The sequence below is a fragment of the Callorhinchus milii genome, unplaced genomic scaffold (assembly GCF_018977255.1).
Source record: "Callorhinchus milii isolate IMCB2004 unplaced genomic scaffold, IMCB_Cmil_1.0 Scaffold3, whole genome shotgun sequence".
Taxonomy (NCBI): domain Eukaryota; kingdom Metazoa; phylum Chordata; class Chondrichthyes; order Chimaeriformes; family Callorhinchidae; genus Callorhinchus; species Callorhinchus milii.
In genome coordinates this window covers 10540842-10562549 of record NW_024704744.1, presented here as the reverse complement: position 1 = coordinate 10562549, position 21708 = coordinate 10540842, and the positions used below count along the sequence as shown (strand labels likewise).

The 21708-nt window shown below is 42.1% G+C and overlaps 1 protein-coding gene and 1 non-coding gene across 2 annotated transcripts in view; both read left to right on the top strand.

The window, feature by feature from the left end:
- LOC103178992 (M-protein, striated muscle) overlaps positions 1 to 21708 on the top strand; it is a 69445-nt gene that overhangs the window by 25604 nt on the left and 22133 nt on the right. Inside the window, exons 10-23 of the mRNA XM_042333215.1 lie at positions 1230 to 1236; positions 1630 to 1793; positions 2507 to 2668; positions 3950 to 4091; positions 5089 to 5288; positions 7422 to 7475; positions 8354 to 8481; positions 10803 to 10986; positions 11942 to 12116; positions 12871 to 12992; positions 17503 to 17690; positions 19019 to 19145; positions 20123 to 20301; positions 21503 to 21617. Coding sequence (XP_042189149.1) covers positions 1230 to 1236; positions 1630 to 1793; positions 2507 to 2668; positions 3950 to 4091; positions 5089 to 5288; positions 7422 to 7475; positions 8354 to 8481; positions 10803 to 10986; positions 11942 to 12116; positions 12871 to 12992; positions 17503 to 17690; positions 19019 to 19145; positions 20123 to 20301; positions 21503 to 21617 — 1947 coding nt within the window. The remainder of the gene's footprint in view (positions 1 to 1229; positions 1237 to 1629; positions 1794 to 2506; positions 2669 to 3949; positions 4092 to 5088; positions 5289 to 7421; positions 7476 to 8353; positions 8482 to 10802; positions 10987 to 11941; positions 12117 to 12870; positions 12993 to 17502; positions 17691 to 19018; positions 19146 to 20122; positions 20302 to 21502; positions 21618 to 21708) is intronic.
- trnaa-ggc lies at positions 14742 to 14813 on the top strand. The gene has a single exon. It is a non-coding gene; the product is annotated as a tRNA-Ala (tRNA).

The window sequence follows — 21708 nt, the reverse complement described above, 5'->3', positions numbered from 1 at the left end:
CATATAGACATTCTTTATAACTGAGCTCAGACAATGACCATTGCAAGCTGTTCATCCACTCAGCTCAACAGCTGAGATAAGGTAGCAGCTCAGACTGAGATTTGTACCTCAGACCTTCTCGTCTACTTGGCTTATTACTAAACCCAATAGTACATCAACACAGCTCCATCCTGAGCAGATTAAATCTCACCCTTGTTCTGGTGCACCTATATCATTTGCTAGAATTTCCTTTGGCTTCAACTATGTCTAATTGAGCCCTATTAGGATTTACAAGAACATTGTTGATCTTTACATTTGGGACTGTACTAATTGCTTACCATCATATGGATGACATATTGGAAGCTGAGAGAGAAAAGTCAAGTTTGTATTTAGAAGGAATAACTCCAGCAATAGTGAATAACTTCAGGGACAGTGAAAACCTACAATAGCTTTCAGTGTACTGGGAAAATAATTAAGCACACAGACTCTTATGTATGGACAAAGCATGCACTGTCTGTATAATGACACTCTCTTCCAGGAAACACCTCCTCAGTAGAAGGGTGAATAGGTTTAAGTCACAATGATACCTTACAAGGCTCAATAGCTGAATGACTGGGTTTAGTGTCCGCATTGATTTTATCACCCAACCTCAATGAATGTAGTTCAGATTGTTACTCTCTTATTCTTCTGAACCATTTTGACAAATAGGGCTACCAGCCATGAATATCAGGCATTGATATTTGATGGACAGAACTTCATCATAATAACCATTTTCAGACTAAATATTGCTGGCTTTGAGTGCTAAGACGAAAGAATTCCTCCAAGGGTCAGAGGCATACGTTTGGGTGTGTTACAATACACAGTAGCAAATAATGGGACTTTGTTACCCCATCCAAACTCTGAGGCAACAGTGCAGTATGTGTACAAATGGTCTGGACAGAATAGAAACATACTATGCGTTATAGTTTGGTGCAGATTTCTCAGATATCCCCACCAACCCTGCAGGAGTTGCAAAGGAGCTTTGAGATTCAAACCGGAAGTTAATTGTGGCCTCAGTATGGGCAGCTCCTTTGCTGTCCTGTAAGGTAGAGGGTGCACACAAAATATGAGCGAATACACTAACATTTCCTACACATTGGTCTTATTAAGTCTAGCAGCATTGTATGTCATACAAATGTACTCACTTACCAAATCTGAGCAATTTCACAATTTCACCTGAGGCACTGGTACATTGGAGGTCAATTAGCCAGTTCCCCTGTGAAGGTGAGTTTACCTGTTCATGACTCCCTTTCCCTGCTTTAGATATGAAAACCGGGTCACTGTAGACACGGTCAAAGAGGTAGGTTTGAATTAAATCATATTCATAGCACATTCTTTCTCTACGCCATTGTAATATAGGAACAGGAGGAGGCCATTCAGCCCATCAAGACTATTATTTTACTGTGTTAGGTCATGTCAGATCTTTTAATCCCACTTTCCTGCCTTTTCCCCATATCACTTAATACTTTTACATCCCAAATATCATAAATATTAATCCAAATACCTTTCCATTCTAATCAAGTTTAATTTTGTTGTGGTGAAAACCAGGCACTAACTATAAATAATAATTGTCTCCATCAGTTTATAAATCTGTAATTCTTTTGTTTCTAGTTCCTCTGCTGTCCCCCCAGTTTTCACACATATCGATGTCCAATTTATTGAGGCTTTCGGTGTGAGTTTTGGAACTGAAGGAGAGACAATGACATTGACCTGCAGCATGATCTTTGATCCAAATCTCAAGCATTTGCAACCAGATGTTCTGTGGTACAGAAATGGTTAGTATTTCTCTATGTCGCTCACACATGGTTGCATGGTACTAATGTGCGTGACCTTATGTTGGCATAACCCCAAAAAACAGTCTTGCTACGTATCTCTACAATTTCAGAGTCGTGTCCCTGTGAAATACTATATTCTATATGTGCCAGGTCAGAGGCAGCCTGTTCAAATTCAGTTCCTTTTTCATACGGCTTTACAGAACTTCACAAGTTCAACTTATTTGCAAACATTCCCTCTGCTTCCACTAAATTATGCACAGGGAAGGCTGTGAATAACAAGGTCTCTTGGTGGCATCTTTCATAACGTATTCTGCCCTTGCTCCTAGATAAGATGAGAGCTAATCCCTATGATTCCTTTGAGTGCCAAATCACTACAAAACACTTATGAAGTTATGACAATTACCTGAGCTTATGAAGGACTTTTTGTGTTAGTCTTTTCTACCTTGGAAAGTACAAAATTTAAAACCAAACTAAGTAATAACCCCTTCAAAATGTTTAATAATTATTTGGTCACTCAATCCACGACTGTTTGTGGGACACTGCTGTACGCAATTGGTTGCTGCTTTTTGCCCACAAAATGCACAGTTAATTCACTTTACAGTATATTCTGTGAAGCGTTTTAAGACGTCTCAAAGATGTGATAAAGTGCTATATCAAATGTGAGGATTATTAATATTTCACAGAGATTTTTTTCCAAACTTCTCTTTACCCAGATGTTCAGATAAAGGAGAGCAAGTGGGCAGAAATACACTTTGCAGATAATTGTGCTTCCATAACCCTGCCTCATCTGAACAAGGATGATGAAGGCCTGTACACACTACGTTTGATAACCAGGGGTGGAGTCACAGAGCACAGCGCCTTCGTGTTTGTGAAAGGTAAGAATCTCTGTCTTTTCATTCATCAATCCTTGCAAAGGACAATTTCAGGACAGACACCAGAAAGTATTTCTTTGCACGGAGGGTAATTAGCGACTGGAACAGATTCCTAGGAAGGGTTGTTGAAGCCAGGGCACTGGGCTTATTCAAGAGACAACTTGACACTGTAAAATAGGACGTTGCGGTAGGTATTCTGGAAGGATGAGATCGGATCAGTGAATCAGTGATCAGAGGGCATCAATTTAAGATACAACAACAAGATTACATTTGTATAGCGCCTTTCACGTCGGGAGGACGTCCCAAGGCGCTGGTAGTTAAGAAATAAGAAAGTAGGGTGGTTAGGAGAAATCTTTTAATGCTCAGAGTGAATAGATTTTGGAATGACCTCCTGGAGCATTAGTTAAGGAAGAATGCATATTAGATTTCAAAAGGGAGCTAGATAAATACCTACAAAGGAGTAAATTGCAAGGGAATGGGGAAAGGGCAGATAAATGAGAGTGAAAAGAATGCTCTTAAAAGGGCCAGCACAGACACGATGGGTCGAATGCCATTCGTCTATGCTTTCAATTTCTGTGGTTCTAGATGGGCCCCAACTTTTAACTAAATGGGGACATTTTCTTCACATTCTAGATAGTAATGAGATTATCAACAGTGAACATAGGAACATAGGACCATGGGAATTAGGAGCAGGAGTAGGCCATTAGGCACCTCGAGCCTGCCCTGCCATTCAATAAGATCATGGTTGATCTTCTAACCTAACTCCATCTGCCCGCCTTATCCTCATATCCCTTAATCCCTCTATCCTTTAGAAATCTATCAATCTCAGTCTTGAATATGTTCAAGGACTGAGCATCTGCAGCCTTCTGGGGTAGAGAATTCTATAAATTTACTACCCTCTGAGTGAAGAAATGTTTCCTCAACTCTGTTCAAAAGGGCTGTCCCTTAATCTTAAGACTGTGACCCTAGTTCTAGATTCTCCTAACAGGGGAAACAGTCTCACACTGTCTACTCTGTCAAGCCCCATAAGATCTTATATGTTTCTATAAGATCATAAGTGGATCTATGTTGGATACTTGGTTAGTGCTGGTTGGGTGAGGATGGTGTGGGTGGAGGGATGGTGCTACATTGGGTGATAGTAGTTGCTCCGTTCAGGTGTTTAAGGAAAACCTCCTGAACTTAGTTCAATCAGATCGGTACAAAAGGAGAAAAGGACAAAAATGCCTGAGCTGGTCAGCGCTCATCACATTGATTTGGCTTGTTCCGTTTCTTGTTCTCTTGCAGATGCTTCGGCTGCAGTGGTAGGAGCCCCAGGAGCCCCGATGGATATTAAATACCGCGATGCCAACAAAGATTATGTCATTCTCGCCTGGAAGCCCCCAAACATAACAAAAGAAAGCCCGGTGATTGGATACTTTGTTGACAGGTATCGTTGTCGCTACAGACACACACATTACAGACAGCAGAAAGAGATCAGGCTTGATTGCAGGATAACGTGGCTCTGGAACTCCCTCCCCCAGTGCCTTCGCCTTGCTTCCTCCCTTTCCTCCTTCAAGGCCGGTCTCAAGACCTTTCTCTTTGACCGTGCCTTCAGCTCCCCTCTCGACGCTCTACCCCCTCCTCGCTCCCTCCCTTCCCTCACCCTGACCATTTCCCCTCTGCTCGGGTCCCGACCCAACTGTCCAGCGCCTTGGGACGTCCTCCCGACGTGAAAGGCGCTCTATAAATGAAATCTTGTTGTTGTTGTTGTTGTCAGCCTGGCTCAGTTGATAGCACTCTTGTCACTGAGTCAGAAGGTTGTGGGTTCAAGACCCACAATGCAACTTTGAACCTATAGACTATACTGATGCTCCGATACAATGTGCGACTCATTGTCGGGGATTCCGTCCTTCAGAAATGATATGAAACCGAGATCCCGTCTGGCTGTTCAGGTGGACGTTAAAGATCCACTGGCATTATCAAAAACAAACCAGAGTTTCTCCTGGTGACCTGGCTAACAATCCCCCAACTAAAATTAGTCATTCACGTTATGGCTACTTTTGTGGGACATTGGAAGCAGATTTGATAATAGCTTTCAAAAGGGAATTGGATATGTACTTCAAAAGGAAAAAAATGCAGGGCTATGGGGTAAGAGTGAGGCAGTAGGAAAGCACTTTCAAAGTGCCAGCACAAACACGATGGGCTGAATGCCTCATTCCATGCTAAGATTCTCTGATTCTATGATTGCTGTGTGCAAATTGGTAATCACGTATACAAAATACATAGTCACTACACTTCACACAAAAGTGTTTTCTACCTGACATGAAAGATACTATGTCAAATGCAACTATTATTACAAATAAATAATCATTGCATTTGATATAATTATCCAAGTTTTCTGCGAAAGTTTGTGGGATTGTCTGACATTACCATTGTGTTTGTAGATGTGAAGTGGGAACGGACAGTTGGGTCCAGTGCAATGATGCCCCGATTAAAATTTGCAAATACCCCGTGAGCGGCATTTACGAAGGACGTTCTTATCGCTTTCGTGTCAGGGCGGTGAACAAGTCTGGTGTTAGCAATCCTTCCCGAGCCACCGATGCTGTCACAGCCTTGGACCCTGCTGATTTAGCTCGTCTGCACAGTAAGTACATTTTTTTCCTGCAGTTTTGCTTTCAAATAGATAAATACAAGGTATTACATATAGGAAGTACTGTATATGAATACAAGTCATTGTTGTTGTAGGAATAGGAAATACATTTACTCCACCGATAGGATAGAAGTTGCCGGGGAAGCTGAAAGAGATCTAGAGGTGTCTGTTGACTCATTTTACACTATGTCAACCAGTGTGAGGTAGCAATAAACAAGACAAGCAGAATTCTGGATTACATTGCCTAATCAGTTGAATTAAGATCTCTAGATATCCTACTCAAGCTATAAAGTGCTGTGGTCAGGCCACATCTTGAATACTATATACAAATTTGGACATCGTGACATAAAGATGCAGCCAAAGCCATGGACGCACTGCAGTGGAGAGCAACAAGGATGATCTTCAGTGTTAGACCAATGACTGATATGAGCAATGATTAAACAGCATAGGGCTCTTCAGTCTTGAGAAACAATGTGTTAGAGGGAAATTTATAGAAGTATATATGATTTTAAATGAGATTGCCAAAGTAAACTCATTAATACTTTAGGATGCTCCAAGACAGTAGAACAAGAGAACATGAGTCTAGGGTTACAAAGATCTGACCCAGGTGATAATGAATGACTGGAACAGGTCTGTGTGTGTGTTAGGGACTTCATCCTGACATGAAAGGCGCTCTACAAATGTAATTTTGTTATTATTGTTGTTGTTGTTAAGATTATTTGATATGTAGTGTAATTGATACTGAAAATACAGAGTTCAAAGCTTTGCTTGTCAGTGAGAATATTACATTGCCATAGTGATGACTACAGCAGAAGGAAAGATGTGTGAATGTTTGCAGCCTGGTAGTTGCTGTCAGAGACTGGATCTATGAACAGAGAGGAGACAGTAAAGAATGTAACTGGCAGCGTCCAGCTTCACTTCAACCGTGCCTTCAGCTCCCCTCTCGACTCTCTACCCCTTCTCGCTCCCTCCCTTCCCTCCCCTCACCCTGACCATTTCCCCCCTGCTCGGATCCCGACCCAACTGTCCAGCGCCTTGGGACGTCCTCCCGACATGAATGGCGCTCTATAAATGCAATCTTGTTGTTGTTGCTACTTTGGAACACCACCGACCATCTTAAGAAAAGCAATCCCACTCATTTTCACGTCCTCGCTGTTTCCCGGAAACTCTTTTCCAGGGGTTTAGCAGCCTGTAAATAAAGAGATGTTGCAGGCGAGTAGAAAGGGACCATTATATACAGGAACTAGTCTCACTGGTATCTCACAATTTATTCAATTTACTGGTTGTCCGTCCACAATGAGCCATGCCACACGACAATGACACAAGACTTTATTCACCAACGACTATACGTAACTAGGTTACTGCTCCTGCACTTGGATTCTGATGATTTCTAACGTCTCATTCATTGATACACAAAAACTCCTTGTAGTCCAAAAGCATTAGAAATCCTGTAGTGGGTACAATTGTTGTTTGTTCTCCTTTCCTCTCCCCTCACCATGTCTGTCTCAGTCTGGCTCTCCTCTGTGATATCACCAGTATCTGGCTCAGTCTTGCTCTTCTCTGTAGAATGGTGTCTGGCCTAGTTTGGCTCTTTTCTATGATATTATTCATTTGTGGCTCAGTCTGGCTCTTCTCTGTGGTATCATTGGTGACTGGCTCAGTTTGGCCTTGATGCTGAGTCTCAGGAAGACCTAATATTAATAATAATAATCCTTGCATTTGATGTAGAACTTTTCACGTCTTCTAGACATCTCAAAGCGCTTCAAGAATATACTGTAAAGTGAATTGACTGTATATTTATGGGCAAATAAAGACTGAGTGTGAATATTAGATGCAAAACAACCACTTTCACTTCTTTAGAGTCTTATACTTGCCTTATGGGAACTTTTTGAATCAACAACAACTTGCATTTATATAGCGCCCCTCATGTAGGGTAGCATCCCAGAGGCTTGCCAAGGACAGTGGGAAATAGAATCATGCAAAGAAGATGCCAACATTCAGCTTCTGTGTTGGCACATTCTGAAGTGTTACTTTTCTCCAATTTCTATTTTCCTCAGATTTTGTGATTCCAGTTTATGATCTTCCATCATCAGTTTATTATCTTTTAATTTTTATTTCTTTCCACAGCAATTCGGTTGGATAATGACAAACAGATCGTTATATCCAAAGATGATTTGGAAGGTAAAATTAATTTGAAGCATTTCTTTGGCAAAAATTTCTATAACTATGTCAACGGCAATATGCTTTTCTCAAAGTGTATTTACTTTCCTCGTGTTAACCCTACACATCACAGCCCTAGTGGGAACAGTGGTCATAGTTGGACAAGCAATGGAAAGTTTTCCAGTAAATTTTTGAAACCGTAAGCTTTAAAACTCCAGAAGTACTTCATGTAATCCCCATGTAATCTTGGCTCTTGCCAACCTGTGCTAATTCTTTCTGGAAATAAATGAGCAGCGTGCCTTCCTCTGGGGGAAGAATACACATCCATTCCAGACAAAGGAAAATGTCCTTGTAGTCTTTGGGTTTGGATACTCTTCAGAATGGTGGCAGGGTTTCCACATTGGTCAGAGACTTAGCCTGACCAAAACAAAACAGCGCAATGTACTGTTACATAACTATATCGAGTCAATGTGCTTTTTATAGGCATATCTAATGCAATGTATTTTTTTCTAACTGCATTTGTATCTAGCACAGTTAGAAAATGTCACTCACAGAACTCCACATAGTCAGGAATACTTAAGTTCTATTTCACCTTAGCAACATTCAACTTTAACACGAGTGAAGGTGACGGGGGCAAGGGAAAGCAATGGCAGATGAGAGATGATGATAAATAACAGCAGTTCATTCTTTTCAGTCTGTCAGAACCTCTGCAGTGTTCATGGGACTCCCTTATAATGACCACCATAAATCTCTTCCGTTATACTGTGGGATATAACTCATTGATCCAACAGGAATGATTCATTTTTCGCCCTTTCTATACATCTAGTTTTGAGCTGCAACGACAGGGAATAAGACCCTTGTCACAAGTAATGCATTGACCGCTTTTATCTGTTCCTCAGGGGATGTAAAAATACCAGGACATCCCACCAATGTCCACGCTGCAGAGACCAACATCAATTACATTGTCCTCAGCTGGGATCCTCCAGCACCTCGTGGCAGGGAATCACTGAAATATTATATTGAAAAGGTATCAAGCTTCGCTTGTGCTTCCTCAGCTTTCCAGAGCTTTGTAACCATTTAATTTTAGAATCATAATAATCATAATAATAATCCTTGTATTTGTCTTATCACTTTGTTGAGACGTCTCCAAGCACTTCACAAAATATACTGTAAAGTGGATTGACTGTATTTTGTTGGCGATATGCAACAGCCAGTTGGCGCACAGTAATGTCCTTCAAACAGCCAAGGAGTTAGTAAATTTTATGTATTCCTCAACACAATCAACGTTTTAGGAATTCAATATCTGCCCGTTTCATATTTAGCAATGTGTTGAGAAATACCCCAAATTAGACCCTAATATAGTTTGACTCGGTCATAGCATGCTTTACCATATTGAGGGTTCAGATATAATGCTAGGACATGGTGGATTCCTAGAATTATATACAGTCTATGGCTTAGAAACAAGTCATTAGACCGAACTAGTTTATCCTGGTGTGTGTGCCAGGCTGGCTCAGTTGGTCGCAATCGTGCCTCTGAATCAGAAGGTTGTGAGTTCAAACCCCACATCGGGACCTTGAACTCGCATAGTCGAAAATGACACTCCAATGCAGTGCTAAGGGTGTGTTGCATTGTTGGAGGTACCGTTCTTCAGATGAGAAGTTAACCAAGTTCCTGGGCTGCCTGTTCAGGTGGATGTTATGGAACCCATGACACTACTCAAAAAAGAAAGGAGTTTTTCCTGATTTTTGGCTAAGATTCCCTCAAATAAAATTGTTTATTTCATGAATGGCTGCTTGTGGGACATTGCTGTGTGCAAATTGGCTCCTGGATTCACCTACAAATACAGAGTGCCTGCACTTCACAGTAAATCCTATGAAGTGCTTTGGGACCTCCTACAAAAACCACAATACCAATGCAAGGAGTATTACATATACTCCACACAAGCCCCCACATCTCCCATTCCCCTCACCTACTGAGGTACAGTATTTCCTGCTTCACTCACTGACTGACTGGCTAAGTGAGCTAGACAAGGTGTCATCACCAGTGTCCCGGGAAACAGTTGGAAATGCTAGAGAGGGAGAGAAGTCACTGGTGACTAGCATACATGACAGCAGGGCTTGGTGACATCAGTGGTGACCTGACAATCCTGAAAGAGCTGACAAGTGGCCACACGTCCCATTAGTACACGCTGTCTCATTTTACGGGCGCCAACTGTTCTGTTATAATGGGGTCTGACTGTAATATCAGTGAATGAGAAGTAGCTCACTGTACATAGTCTGCCCTTAGTGGCAGAGTCCCATACCAGACCAGAATGTAAAAACAATGCAATCTGGACAATGTATCTCCACTGGCGACACAGCTTTATAGCTGGAGAGCAAATGATACATTCATGTGAACAGCTCAAAGTACAGTTGTTTCAAAAGCAACAGCTAAGGGTTTTGTTTATTAGTCTCCGAGAGGCTGAAGCCGGCTGGATTTGCTTGTGTGTGTGTCTGCCTTGAGCACATTATGTACATTCAGGCAAAAGCACTGCTCTGTGTACAAGAACCTCAGATATTATTTATAGCTCCCTTGTTAAATTGAGGTATCACATAAACATCCACTCGCTAATAGTGGCAGAGGAACAAACACTATTTATGGCTGTCTCTGAAAAGAAAGATAAACATAGAAAGTACCATGTATATAACACTGATTAAACAGTGCAGTGATTTGGGTTTACTAATTGCCAATATTGCAATGACTATTTCTGGCTTGTTTGATCAACCGGTAAAACATATGAAATAATTCAATCCTCAAAGGACATAGGTAGACACTTGGGAAGTAAGGGAAAATGGGGAAAATAGAGAAATTGAATTCAAAGATCAGCCATTATCTGATATTAACTGGCTAACAGCTTGATGGGCTGAATGGCCTCCTTCTGTTCCTTTGTTCCCATCATTGAGAAGGCTGTGGGTTCAAGCTATACAAATATAATCTTGTTGTTGTTGTTGTTATTGTACTATTTTGGCCCTAAGGAGAGACGATCAATAGAGCAAAACGCATATTAAACAAATAAAATAACTTAAAGCTCAATATAGGGTCTGAAATTTACAAAATATAAATAAATGCTCGCTTTGGCTCCAATAAAATGGTAAGGCTAGGATACGGGAGAAACCATTCACTTCCCTGCAGAGGGGTACTGCCACCTGTTGGTAGTTATCAAATCTTTCTTAAATAAAAGGAACGCTCTACTACTTACTGTAAATTGACTGATTTTAAGGTCAATGTTTAAATGCATTAACAAGGGACAGGATGAAAATTCCTGCCCACGGACTGCCTTTAATACAGCCCTATTATCTCTTCTTTCAGACCATGTCTGGCAGCACATCGTGGCAGAGGATTAACACAGAGATTGCTGCGAGGTCTCCTCGTTTCGCTGTGTTTGACTTAGCAGAAGGGAAATCTTATGAATTCCGTGTCTTTGCTGTTAACAAGTTTGGCATGAGCGAACCCTCTCCCTCCACTGGACCTGTCTTGGTTCAGGATCACATTGGTAATAACTTGGCATGATCTGTTTCAACCAATGTTAATTCTGTTGTGGAATTTGTCTTTCAAACCGGCCACGCACCAAAACCGCCACTTGTACAGCGATGGCTGACTTTCCCATGGTGGTGTAAAGAAAGGGGTATTTCATCAGAGATCATGAAATATCAAAATAGTTCTTCCATGGAGATTCTACTGTGAGCAGTGAACATAGCAAATTTGTTTAGCAACAACAGAAAAAAGAACAATAATTAAATTGCAGTAAATGAGCCATACTTTTGTGCAGTTTATTTTATACCTGCAAGACCCAAAGTGCAACACAGGCGGTGGCCTGAGAGATCTTTTGTGGTGCAATGTATTGACTGGTTATTTACAGTCATTGTGTAAGCAGAGGTAATATGATGTATAGGGGGTGGTCTGCTGAAAGGAGGAGATCAAATTGGCCAAAGGACCTTTCTTTATCCCAGTCTCTCTTGCATTCAGAGACTGCGCCCAAATCGCAATTGAACACAGATCAGCTTTACAAAAGCTATACAGAATGTTTGCTGTAGGTTTTCAACAGAATCTTATTGCATATTGGTGCAATTGTTTAATTTGGGAAAAGCAGTTGATTGTGGGTTTCCCATGGTCCTTGGAGATACTGAACTATAAATACAGGATCCTATTGTGAGAGTTCTTGTGGAATTGCGAGCTAGCTGAATAGTTCTGTCATGCAGGAGAAGTCCAGAAAAGGTACTTTTGATGTGGGCATAAGTGTCTCCAAGTGCGTTTCTCCCATCCTTTAGCTGTGTATTTCACTCCCTGGGTTTTTTTTGTACTTTGCCAACTTAGTATTCTCGGTTCCCGATCCACGAGTTTGCAAACTGGAAGATGCAATTAATACAATGTATCTGGTTTGGGAATTTCACAGCTTGAGCCTCCTTATAATAGAACCTTCTTTGACTTGTCACTCTTTGTCTCCGCAGCTATTCCATCTCCACCTAGTGCCGTGCGAGCCACAAGGAATACAAAGCACTCAGTGTTGGTGAAGTGGGTGGCTTCTAAAGAAGCCAGTGAACTGATGGGCTACTATCTTGACTCTTGTCTGGTGGGAACCAACAACTGGGAACCTTGCAATCATAAGCCCATAAAATACACAAGGTCATTATCACACCTTTTGTCTAAAATGTGCATGCACTGACAGTCTGGCTTGTTTGGTTGCACTTTCACATATGAGTAATGTGTTGCGTTTTTAGAGGTTCCATCCTTTCAAATGCCTTGGGACGTGAAAGACACAAAATAAATGAAATTTGTTGTCTTTTGAATGACGTGTTAAAGCGAGATCCCATCCTCCTGATTAAGTGAATGTTAAAGATCCTGTGACACTGTTTGAAAAGAGAAAGCACTTTCTCACGATATCCTGGCCAATAATCCTCCAGACTTAAAAAGAATTGGCTGTTCACTTCATGTCTGTATGTGGGATGTTGCTGTGTGCAAATTGGCTGCATGGTTTGCCCTCAAATTACACAATGACTACGTCTTACAGAAAACTCTTGAGAAGTGCTTTGAGACTTTCCGATGTGCTATAGCTCTGTATCAAATACACGGATGTCATTTTATTATTTAGTTGTAACTGATCAGAATATCACTAGAATTTACTAAGTCAAACACAGTACATGAAATTTCTTCATGAATTAGTAGCACAGCTTTCCCAATGGCTCTCCGAGAAAACGGATTGGCGGAGTATTGAATTATAATAGCATGATAGTCCTGGTCAAGAATCTCTCAAATTAAATTGATCACTGATGATTCTCAGTCCCCGTTTGCTGATAGTTGATCTTAACTGAGACTGTGCGAGACAACTACAGACATGCGTTCCTAAAGAGTAAAGTGTCTCTTTCTATTTTCCCATTAGCTTTGTTGTCCATGGTTTGACGACTGGGAAGAAATACATCTTCAGAGTGAAGGCAGTCAATGCTGTGGGAATGAGTGAGTTGTCCCAAGAATCTGAGCCCATCACCGTGCAGGCGGCTCTCAGTAAGTACTCCCTCCTGCGTCTGACACAGGCAAACTAGTACCAATAAGGAGTCATTATCCCGCCTGAAGGGCGCTATATAAATACAATGTTGCTTAGGTTTGAAAGCAAAAGGTGAACAGAAAGAAAAGGTACAAAGCTTGAAACCGTCACCTGTGACCAAGCAAAAAGGAATAGCATTTCCATCAGCAGTTTTTTAAACTGAACATTTTTTTNGGGTATGGGAATTTTTTAAAAATCATTGTTTCTACATGTGCACACATGCCATAAAAATTATTCTCCCTTTGGTATTTGCCTATGAGAATGTAGGTTTATATTTGCCTATGTAGGTGGTTCTCTTCTTACAAAATAAAGTTATGCCCTTGTCTCTAGATTTTTTTGATGCAAATGACTTTTCATGATATCTGACTTGAGTGATAGTTAGTGAGTGTTAGGGAGTGACGTAAAGGCCTGCAGAAAGTAATTTAATACGGACATAGAGGAAAGAGACAGTGATAACCAATAAGAAAGAACAATCTGCTTACTGTGTGATTGTTTTTCCTCTGTTAATAATATACCATTTTGGATTCCTAAGAGTGGGTTTATTTGGCTGGTGTTTCACTTATTTCGATGCAACATGTGACATTCTTGATCGCTGGTCCGTTCCCTCCACTCAGCATATTCCGGCCTGCTCATGTCCCCCGCCCGCCCACCCCACCATCGGCCGTACAGCCTTAAGCTTCTCTGCCCCCAGCCTTTGGAACTCCATCCCACATTCCCTTTGCCTCGCTCCCTCCTTTGACTCCTTCAAAGGCACGTCTCAAGACCCTAAGTCTTCGGTTACCCTCTCTGCCCTCCCACCTTCCCTTATCCCCCCAGCTCCCTTCTTGGGTCCAAATCCCTTACTGTCCAGTGCCTTCGCACGTCCTCCCCTATACAAATATCATATGGTTTTGTATTCAGTATCATAATTATTACATTCCACTCTACGTGCTGTCCAGGCAATGTCCATTTCTGGCTGTAGTTGAATAATCCCATTTTCTTCCCCCCCCACCAAACGTTCTGGAAATGGTCAAACTCTAAAAGACACGTGGCAACTTTTGAGCTTTCCGTCAATGCCTTTGAGACTGCTGTCTGTAACAGCCTCTGCATTTATGGGGATATTAATAGAGTCTGGGGATCATTCTCTTACAGTGGTTGAAGCTGGGACTATTTAAGGTTTTTGACATGCTCAATAGGGTATGCCTGACTGTAAGCATGGTGTGAGCTCCTCATGCTTGTTAATAATAATAATAATCCTTGCATTTGATATAGCGCTTTTCAGGTCGGGAGGATGTCCCAAAGCGCTTCACAGAACACACTGTAAAGTGAATTGACTGTATATTTGTGGGCGAACGCGGCAGCCAATTGTGCACAGCAATGTCCCACAAACAGTCATAGATTGAAAATGACCAATTTATTATTGTTTTGGGTTTTGGAGGGATTATTATTAGGCTCTGTGTGGAGTAAGGAAACTTGCCCAAGGTTTCGCCCTCTGCCTGGAATTGAACTCCGGTCTCTCGTTTGCAAAGCGAGTGCTCTAACCACTGAGCTACAGGAATCCACGAGGCTGAAGTAAAATAAACACTTCAGAGTCTATACGTGATGTGTGAATTATTGCCTCATATCAATAGGGTCATTAAAGGAAACATTCTCTTACTTGGAAAAAATGTTAAACACTGCTTTTTAAGATCCCAGCAGTTTCGAAATGGTTTGGTGAATGCCATCTATGGAGTCCTGTAGCTCAGTGATTAGAGCACTCGCCTGGCAAGCGAGAGACCTGAGTTCGATTCCCGGCAGGACAAAACCTTGGGCAAGTTTCCTTACTCCACGCGGCTAATAATAATCCCTCAAGAAAAAAAACAATAATATATTGGTCACTTCAATCCATGACTGTTTGTGGGACACTGCTGTGTCCACAATCCGCTGCTGCGTTACTCCCACAAATATGCAGTCAATTCACTTTACAGTATATCCTGTGAAGCGCTTTGAGACGTCTAGAAGATGTGAACAGCACTATTTCAAATGCAAGGATTATTATTATTGTTATTATTATTATTATTATTATTATTATTATTATCTTAACTCAACTTTTAAAGTCAACAAACAAAAAAAAGTGGCAAAACTTTGTTGTTCATTTTGTGCCATAATTTTCTTACTGTGTAGATTTGAATTTGTTTGAATTAAAGTAATTTGATTTTTTTTTGTGTGGCCACTTTAGGAGGTGGCGTCGATCATGGTAGGTATGGAAGGAAGTGGTGTGACACCTTCACAGTTTTGTTTCCTTCCAGCTAACAACACCTGGAGTATCATTATTTGCAGAACTGGTTCACGATGTTGATTGTTCCCACGGCAAGCCTAACACACTGCTAATGTCAGCACGTGGGCACAATTTCTAGCTCACTCCCTAACCCTCAAAGTGTCAACAGCCACTATTTAGTTTTCACTGATCTTTTATGTCACAGTGGAGCTTGAATCTACCTGCAGTTAAAATGTCTGGTTCTAATTTTGGCGAGTTATATCACAACAAGTCTAAAGTAATTCCTGTTGGTTTAATCTGATCTGGGTCACATATGTAGGGTATCTTGTGGAGTCCTGTAGCTTAGTGATGAGAGCACTCGCCTCGCAAGTGAGAGGATCTTGGCTTGATTTCCGGTAGGGCAAAACATTGGGCAAGTTTCCTTACCTCAACATCAACAACAAGATTACATAGCGCCTTTCATGTTGGGAGGACGTCCCAAGATGCTGGACAGAGTACAACATTTCAGACCCGAGCTGTGGTCAAGGTGGGGGAAGGGAGGGGAGGGGAAGGGGGGTGGCTGATGGCATGGTCGAAGAAGAGGGTCTTGAGGCGGGACTTGAAGGATGCTAAGGCGGAGGTGAGGTGGAGTGACGGGGGGATGGAATTCCAGAGGTTGGGGGCAGGGTGGCTGAAGGCTCTCTCGCCAATGATGAGGCGGGTGGGTCGGGGGACGTGGACCAGGCCAGAGCCGGCTGAGTGGAGGGAACGGGTGAGCTGGTAGGGGGTTAGGAGATCGCAGAGGTAGGGTGCGACAAGGCCATGGAGGGCTTTGTATGTGAGGACCAGGATCTTGAACTGGATCCTCTGAAGGATAGGGAGCCAATGGAGTCGGGCGAGAGTGGGGGAGATGGGGTCATGGAGTTTGGTGCGGGAGAGGACACAGGCTGCAGAGTTCTGGATTATCTGCAGCCTGTGGAGGGAGGATTTGGGAAGGCCGACAAGCAGGGCATTTGCATAGTCGAGCCTGGAGGTGATGAAGGCATGAACAAGAGTTTCAGTGGCCTGAGGGGTGAAGTAGTGGCGGAGTCGGGCGATGTTATGGAGGTGAGCGAAGGCAGAGTGGGTCATGGCTTGAATGTGGGGGAGAAAAGACAGTTGAGGGTCAAACAAGACTGACTTGTTCCTGACTGGCTTGGTGAGTTGTAATGTGGAACCATAGAGGTTAATGTTGCCAGAGCCTGAGTTCCTGAGGCGCTGGCGTGAGCCAATCAGGAGGGCCTCAGTCTTGTTCACATTCAACTGTAGGAAATTTGCCCTCATCCAGGATTTGATGTCCGACAGTCAGTCTGTCAGGACAGAGGTGGTCCTGGAGTTGATGGTGGAGGCAGAAAGATAGAGTTGGGTGTCATCCACATACATGTGGAAGTTGACCTCAAGGGGGAACATGTAGATATTAAAGAGGAGAGGGCCAAGGACAGAGCCCTGGGGAACGCCAGATGTGACAGTGCGGGGACTGGAGGAGAAACTGTTAGAGGCAACGAAGCGGAGAGGGTGAGAGAGATAGGAATTGAACCAGGCAAGGGCAGTTCCATGAAGATTGAGTAAAGCGGAGAATATTGAGTATATGAGGATGGAGTGGTCGACAGTGTTGAAGGTGGCAGAGAGGTCGAGGAGGACAAGGAGGCAGAGGGAGCCCTGATCACAAATGTTTAGAATGTCATTAGTGACTTTGACCAGAGCTGTTTCTGTGCTGTGGGCAGCGCGGAAGCCGGATTGGAGGGGTTCAATTGGAATGGAGGGGTACTCCACACCTCTCCGTTCACCGAGCAGTAAGTAGGAACCCGGTTGTTAGTCGATTGGTGGATGGCATTTCCGGGGTTAATAATACCGTCAAAAAGCAAAATAATAATAAATTGGTCTCCCACTCCACAACTGTTTGTGAGGCACTGTTGTTTTGCCCACAAAATATAGTCAATTCACTTTACAGCATCTTCCGTGAAGCACTTTGAGATGTTTCAAAGCTGTGATAAAACGTTATATCAAATGCAAGAATTATTATAAGAATTATTATTATGTTTGACATATCAATTTGTTCCAGTATTTTAGGCAGTGATATAACTCTGACCAAGGAAAGGCCCAATTTTTTGTTATAAAACCATGATCTTTATTGGGTGGTATCTTCAAATCATGGATTTGTTATTTAAATTATGTGATGTTAATATCGTTTCCGTCCTGTCATTCGTGCCCAACAGCTAGCCCATCGTCACCATATGGTATCACCCTCCTCGACTGCACCAATGACTGCATGACCTTGGGCTGGAAGGCACCAAGGTACACTGGTGGATCAGGTGTCACTGGCTACTACATGGATCATCGTGAAGTCTCTCATATCAATTGGCATGAATCTAACATCAAAGCAATCACGAGCAGAGTGTACAAAGTTAGTACTACATGTAGCATGTCTACAAATTCAAATAGTTTTCATAAAGTTGGAATATTGTATAAAGATATAAAATCATTGTGCTTTGGACTTTAGCTAATGACATGAGGAACACTCTCAGAGTTATGAGCATGACAAAAATATATATCAATAAGCTTGATTTACATTGAAATGCTATTACACCGTATTATTTTAATTATGTGCAGTGCAGACATCCCCCATTGCACTGGAGAAGGGAATAGATGGATATAGGAGGAGGCGAGGGAGAGGGGATTAGGAGGGGTGGAGACTGATATGGACAACACACACCAGCACGGACTAGCTAACCCTGCCCTCAAATCACATAAAATATCAGATAAAATAATAATAGTCTTGAATAATTGTTGTCTAGTTCATGTTACAATATCTGAAGTATAGCATGTTAGTATTCTGCATAACATACCTGGTTCTCCAAGTCTCTGTAGACCTGGGATACTTCAGCCCTCTATTACCACATTGTTAAATGTATTTAGTCTACTTTATAAATATTGTGAAGACAACAGCAACAAATATCACTTTCATGTCGGCTAGGACGTGTTTGCATTCGAGCTGGGGGTTGGAGTCAAGCGGGGTGGAGGACAAGGGGATTGGAAGTAGGAGTCATGGTCAAAGAGGAAAGTCTTGAGATGGGCCTTGAAGGAGGCAAGGGACTCTCCGAGGTGGAGGGGCTACAGGATGGAGTTCCAGTGGGTGGGGACAGAAAGGTTGAAGGCTCGACCATTGATGGAATGGGCAGGAGGCAAGGGACAAGGAGCAGGCCAGTTCCTGTCGAGCGGAGGGAGTGGACAGGTTGTAATGGTTTAATAGGTTACAGAGGTAGGCAGAAGCACAACCATGGAGAGCTTTAAAAATGAGGATGAGAATTCTTGAACTCGATCGTCTGGGGGATGGGGAGCCAGTGAAGACTGACGAGGATGGGAGTGATTGGCTCACAGAGTTTCGTGCGGGAGGGGACACGAGCTGCGGAGTTCTGAATAATCTGGATCTTGTGGAGGGAAGAGTTGGGAAGTTTGGCAAGCAAGAAGTTAGCATAGGCAAGCCTGGATGTAATGAAAGCATGTTGTCTAGCAAGACTTGTGAAAAAAAGTCCTTTTCTTGTTGTATACTTAATTTTCCGTTCATAGATCAAAAGTGGTCTGGAGCTATTCATTTATGTGTCTTTGCATGCTCCCTTGTGTACACATGAAAACTACTCTGTAATATTCGGCCCTGTATCGGACTACACTACCTAATCAGCGTTCTAGGGTAATAGAAAGATTAACTGATTCTCGGTTGCTACTCTTTCAAAGGCTGAAAATCTGACAGAAGGTTCCTTCTACGAGTTTAAACTCAGTGCTATGAATATAGCTGGCCTTAGCCTCCCTTCGGAGCCCAGCCATCCCATGAAATGTGAAGCGTGGACTATGCCTGAACCAGGTAACACAGCATCAATTTAGTCACTAAACCCATCATTCATAAATGCAGGTATTTACACAATATAGACTCAGGAATGTAAGTGTGTGTGCAATTATGCAGAACCTGCTTTGCAATGGAGAATGGATGAAGCCATTTAAGACATTTTGGGGTAAACATTTACACAACTTGTATTATAGCAGTTGTGTCAATGGAAAGACTCGGCAGTTTCATCAAAATGACCTGAATTCTGATGAATTGCCCCACAGTGCTATAAAAGGTGATATCTGCGCACTCAGTGCAATCTCTTAGTTCGGTTCCTTGATGCGGCAACATTGGAATGAGTGTCGATGCCCACCAATGCACATTTGCATTCATGGAGCTGGATACAATGATCATCAGAGGGAGCATTAAACTGAGTACCTTCTCCTTGACTGTGTCTGGCTTGGCACCTTTGGGCATAAACCACAATAAAAAGAGTAAATGACAGCCTCCTCTTGTTTACATTATAACACCCAGGATTATCCAATAATTTGGTAATTACAGTTTTGCTCTAATTACAGTTGCGAGATGTCAAAAATACACAGTTACAGCATTTTACGATAAAATCCTATGAAGTGCTTGGAAAAAGTTCAATGCTGTGATAGGGAGGCTGATAGAATTATGGAAAATTAGCTCGCTGGAGTGAAAACAGTGGCAAAGAGATTTCCATGGGAACACCCTGTTATATCTAGTAATATTCGGGACTTGTGGTGTATTATTTAGTTGAAAATCCTGCCCTGTAATTAAAATCATTGACCCAAAACCCTTCCCCCTCATCCTTTCTTCCCACCCCCCGCCACACACACAGACACAATATAGTCAGACCAAATTTTATTTCATTTTGAAGTGAGAAAATATTTATTGCAACATGCCCCCTATTGGAGATAGTGTGGAGGAGTGAACCCATAATAAGGTTAGGTATATGAAATAATGTTTTCTAATGTTTGTACGCACTTCAGGTCCTACCTACGACTTGACGTTCTGTGAAATAAGAAGAAATTCTCTGGTGATCCTGTGGAAAGCCCCGATCTACACCGGCAACAGTGATATCAGTGGTTACTTTGTGGACATCTGTGAAGCTGGTTCCAAGGAATGGAGAACGGTGAATCAGAAATCAACATCGAATCGATACTTGAAGGTTAGTGATGAAAATGGTCTTGTTTGTGAATTAACAGCCTGTCTTCATTTTATTTATGTAACAATATGAAAATAATATATTTAAAAGAGAAGGGTTTTTTCCTGGTGTCCTGGCCTCCAATTTGGTCATTCACTTCATAGTTGTTTGAGTGCTACCATATTTGCCTACAAAATATAGAGTCACTACACTTTGCAGTATATCCTGTGAAGCGCTTTGAGATATCCTCATAATGTGGAAGGCGCTATATAAATGCAACGATTATTATTATTTTATTATAAACCGTTCTTGGCTGCACAATTAGGGGAAGCTATTCACACTTACATTTTTTAAATAAAATTTTTAATATTTTCAGAGCAACCTACCCTTGATATTTGGCCTCTGAGATAGTCTTCAGTTAGGTTCGGTGTTAGATGTGGTGTAAGACTACTGGTGTTATACCATTCTACCACATGTGCTGTTTCTTCTCGCTCCAGTTGAAAATTGGAGAATAGCCTTTCTATCTTAAGTGATTTTATACACTATTTTAAAGGAACTGGTGCATTTTAAAGACCCTCAGCAATGGTAGACCAGTGTCAGCCTGGCTCCATTGGTAGCACTCTCACTTCTGAGTCAAAAGGTAGTAGGGTCAAGTTCCATGTCAGGATTTTGAGCTCCAGTACAGTGTGCATTGTCAGAGGTGCTGCTCTTCAAATAAAAGGTTCTGTCTCCCTATACAGATAGATGTTAAAGATCTCATGATGAAAGGAAAGAGAAAAGAGTTTCTCTCAATGTCCACACCAATGATCCTCCAGATAAAATTTATCATTCACATCATGGCTGTTTGTAGGTTATTGCTGTACAAAAATTGACTGCCGCACTCACCTAAAAATGCACAGTCAGTCACTACACTTCACAGTAATTCCCATGAAGTGTTTCGACGATGCGATACAGCACTTTATCAAATGAAAGAATTATTATATTGACATTTCAGAACATATCCCTGCCTGTTAATAGTTGATAGGCTCTTAAAGGTGCTCTTTAAGCTGCCTTCAGATCACATCTAAAGATCTTCCTGTTTGACTGTGCCTACAGTCGCCAACCTCTTCTCCAGGCTCGGGGTCAAGCTCCACCAGTGTTAAGCGCTCTGAGATACTAACCCGCACGAAGGGCTCTATATAAATACAATCTTTTTTGTTGTTGTTCTTGTACATCACCTGCACAGGTTACTGAGTTAGAAGAAGGAAAGACCTACATCTTTAAAGTTCGTGCAGTGAATGCAGCTGGTCCAGGCAAGGCTTCCGAACCCTCTGAGCCCATTGTTGTGCAATTCATACCAGGTAATTCACATTTGCAAACTTTACATTCACTTTCTGCGGACCTCACTGACGCACCCACAAGCACTTTATATTGTGCATCAGTTTCCCTGGG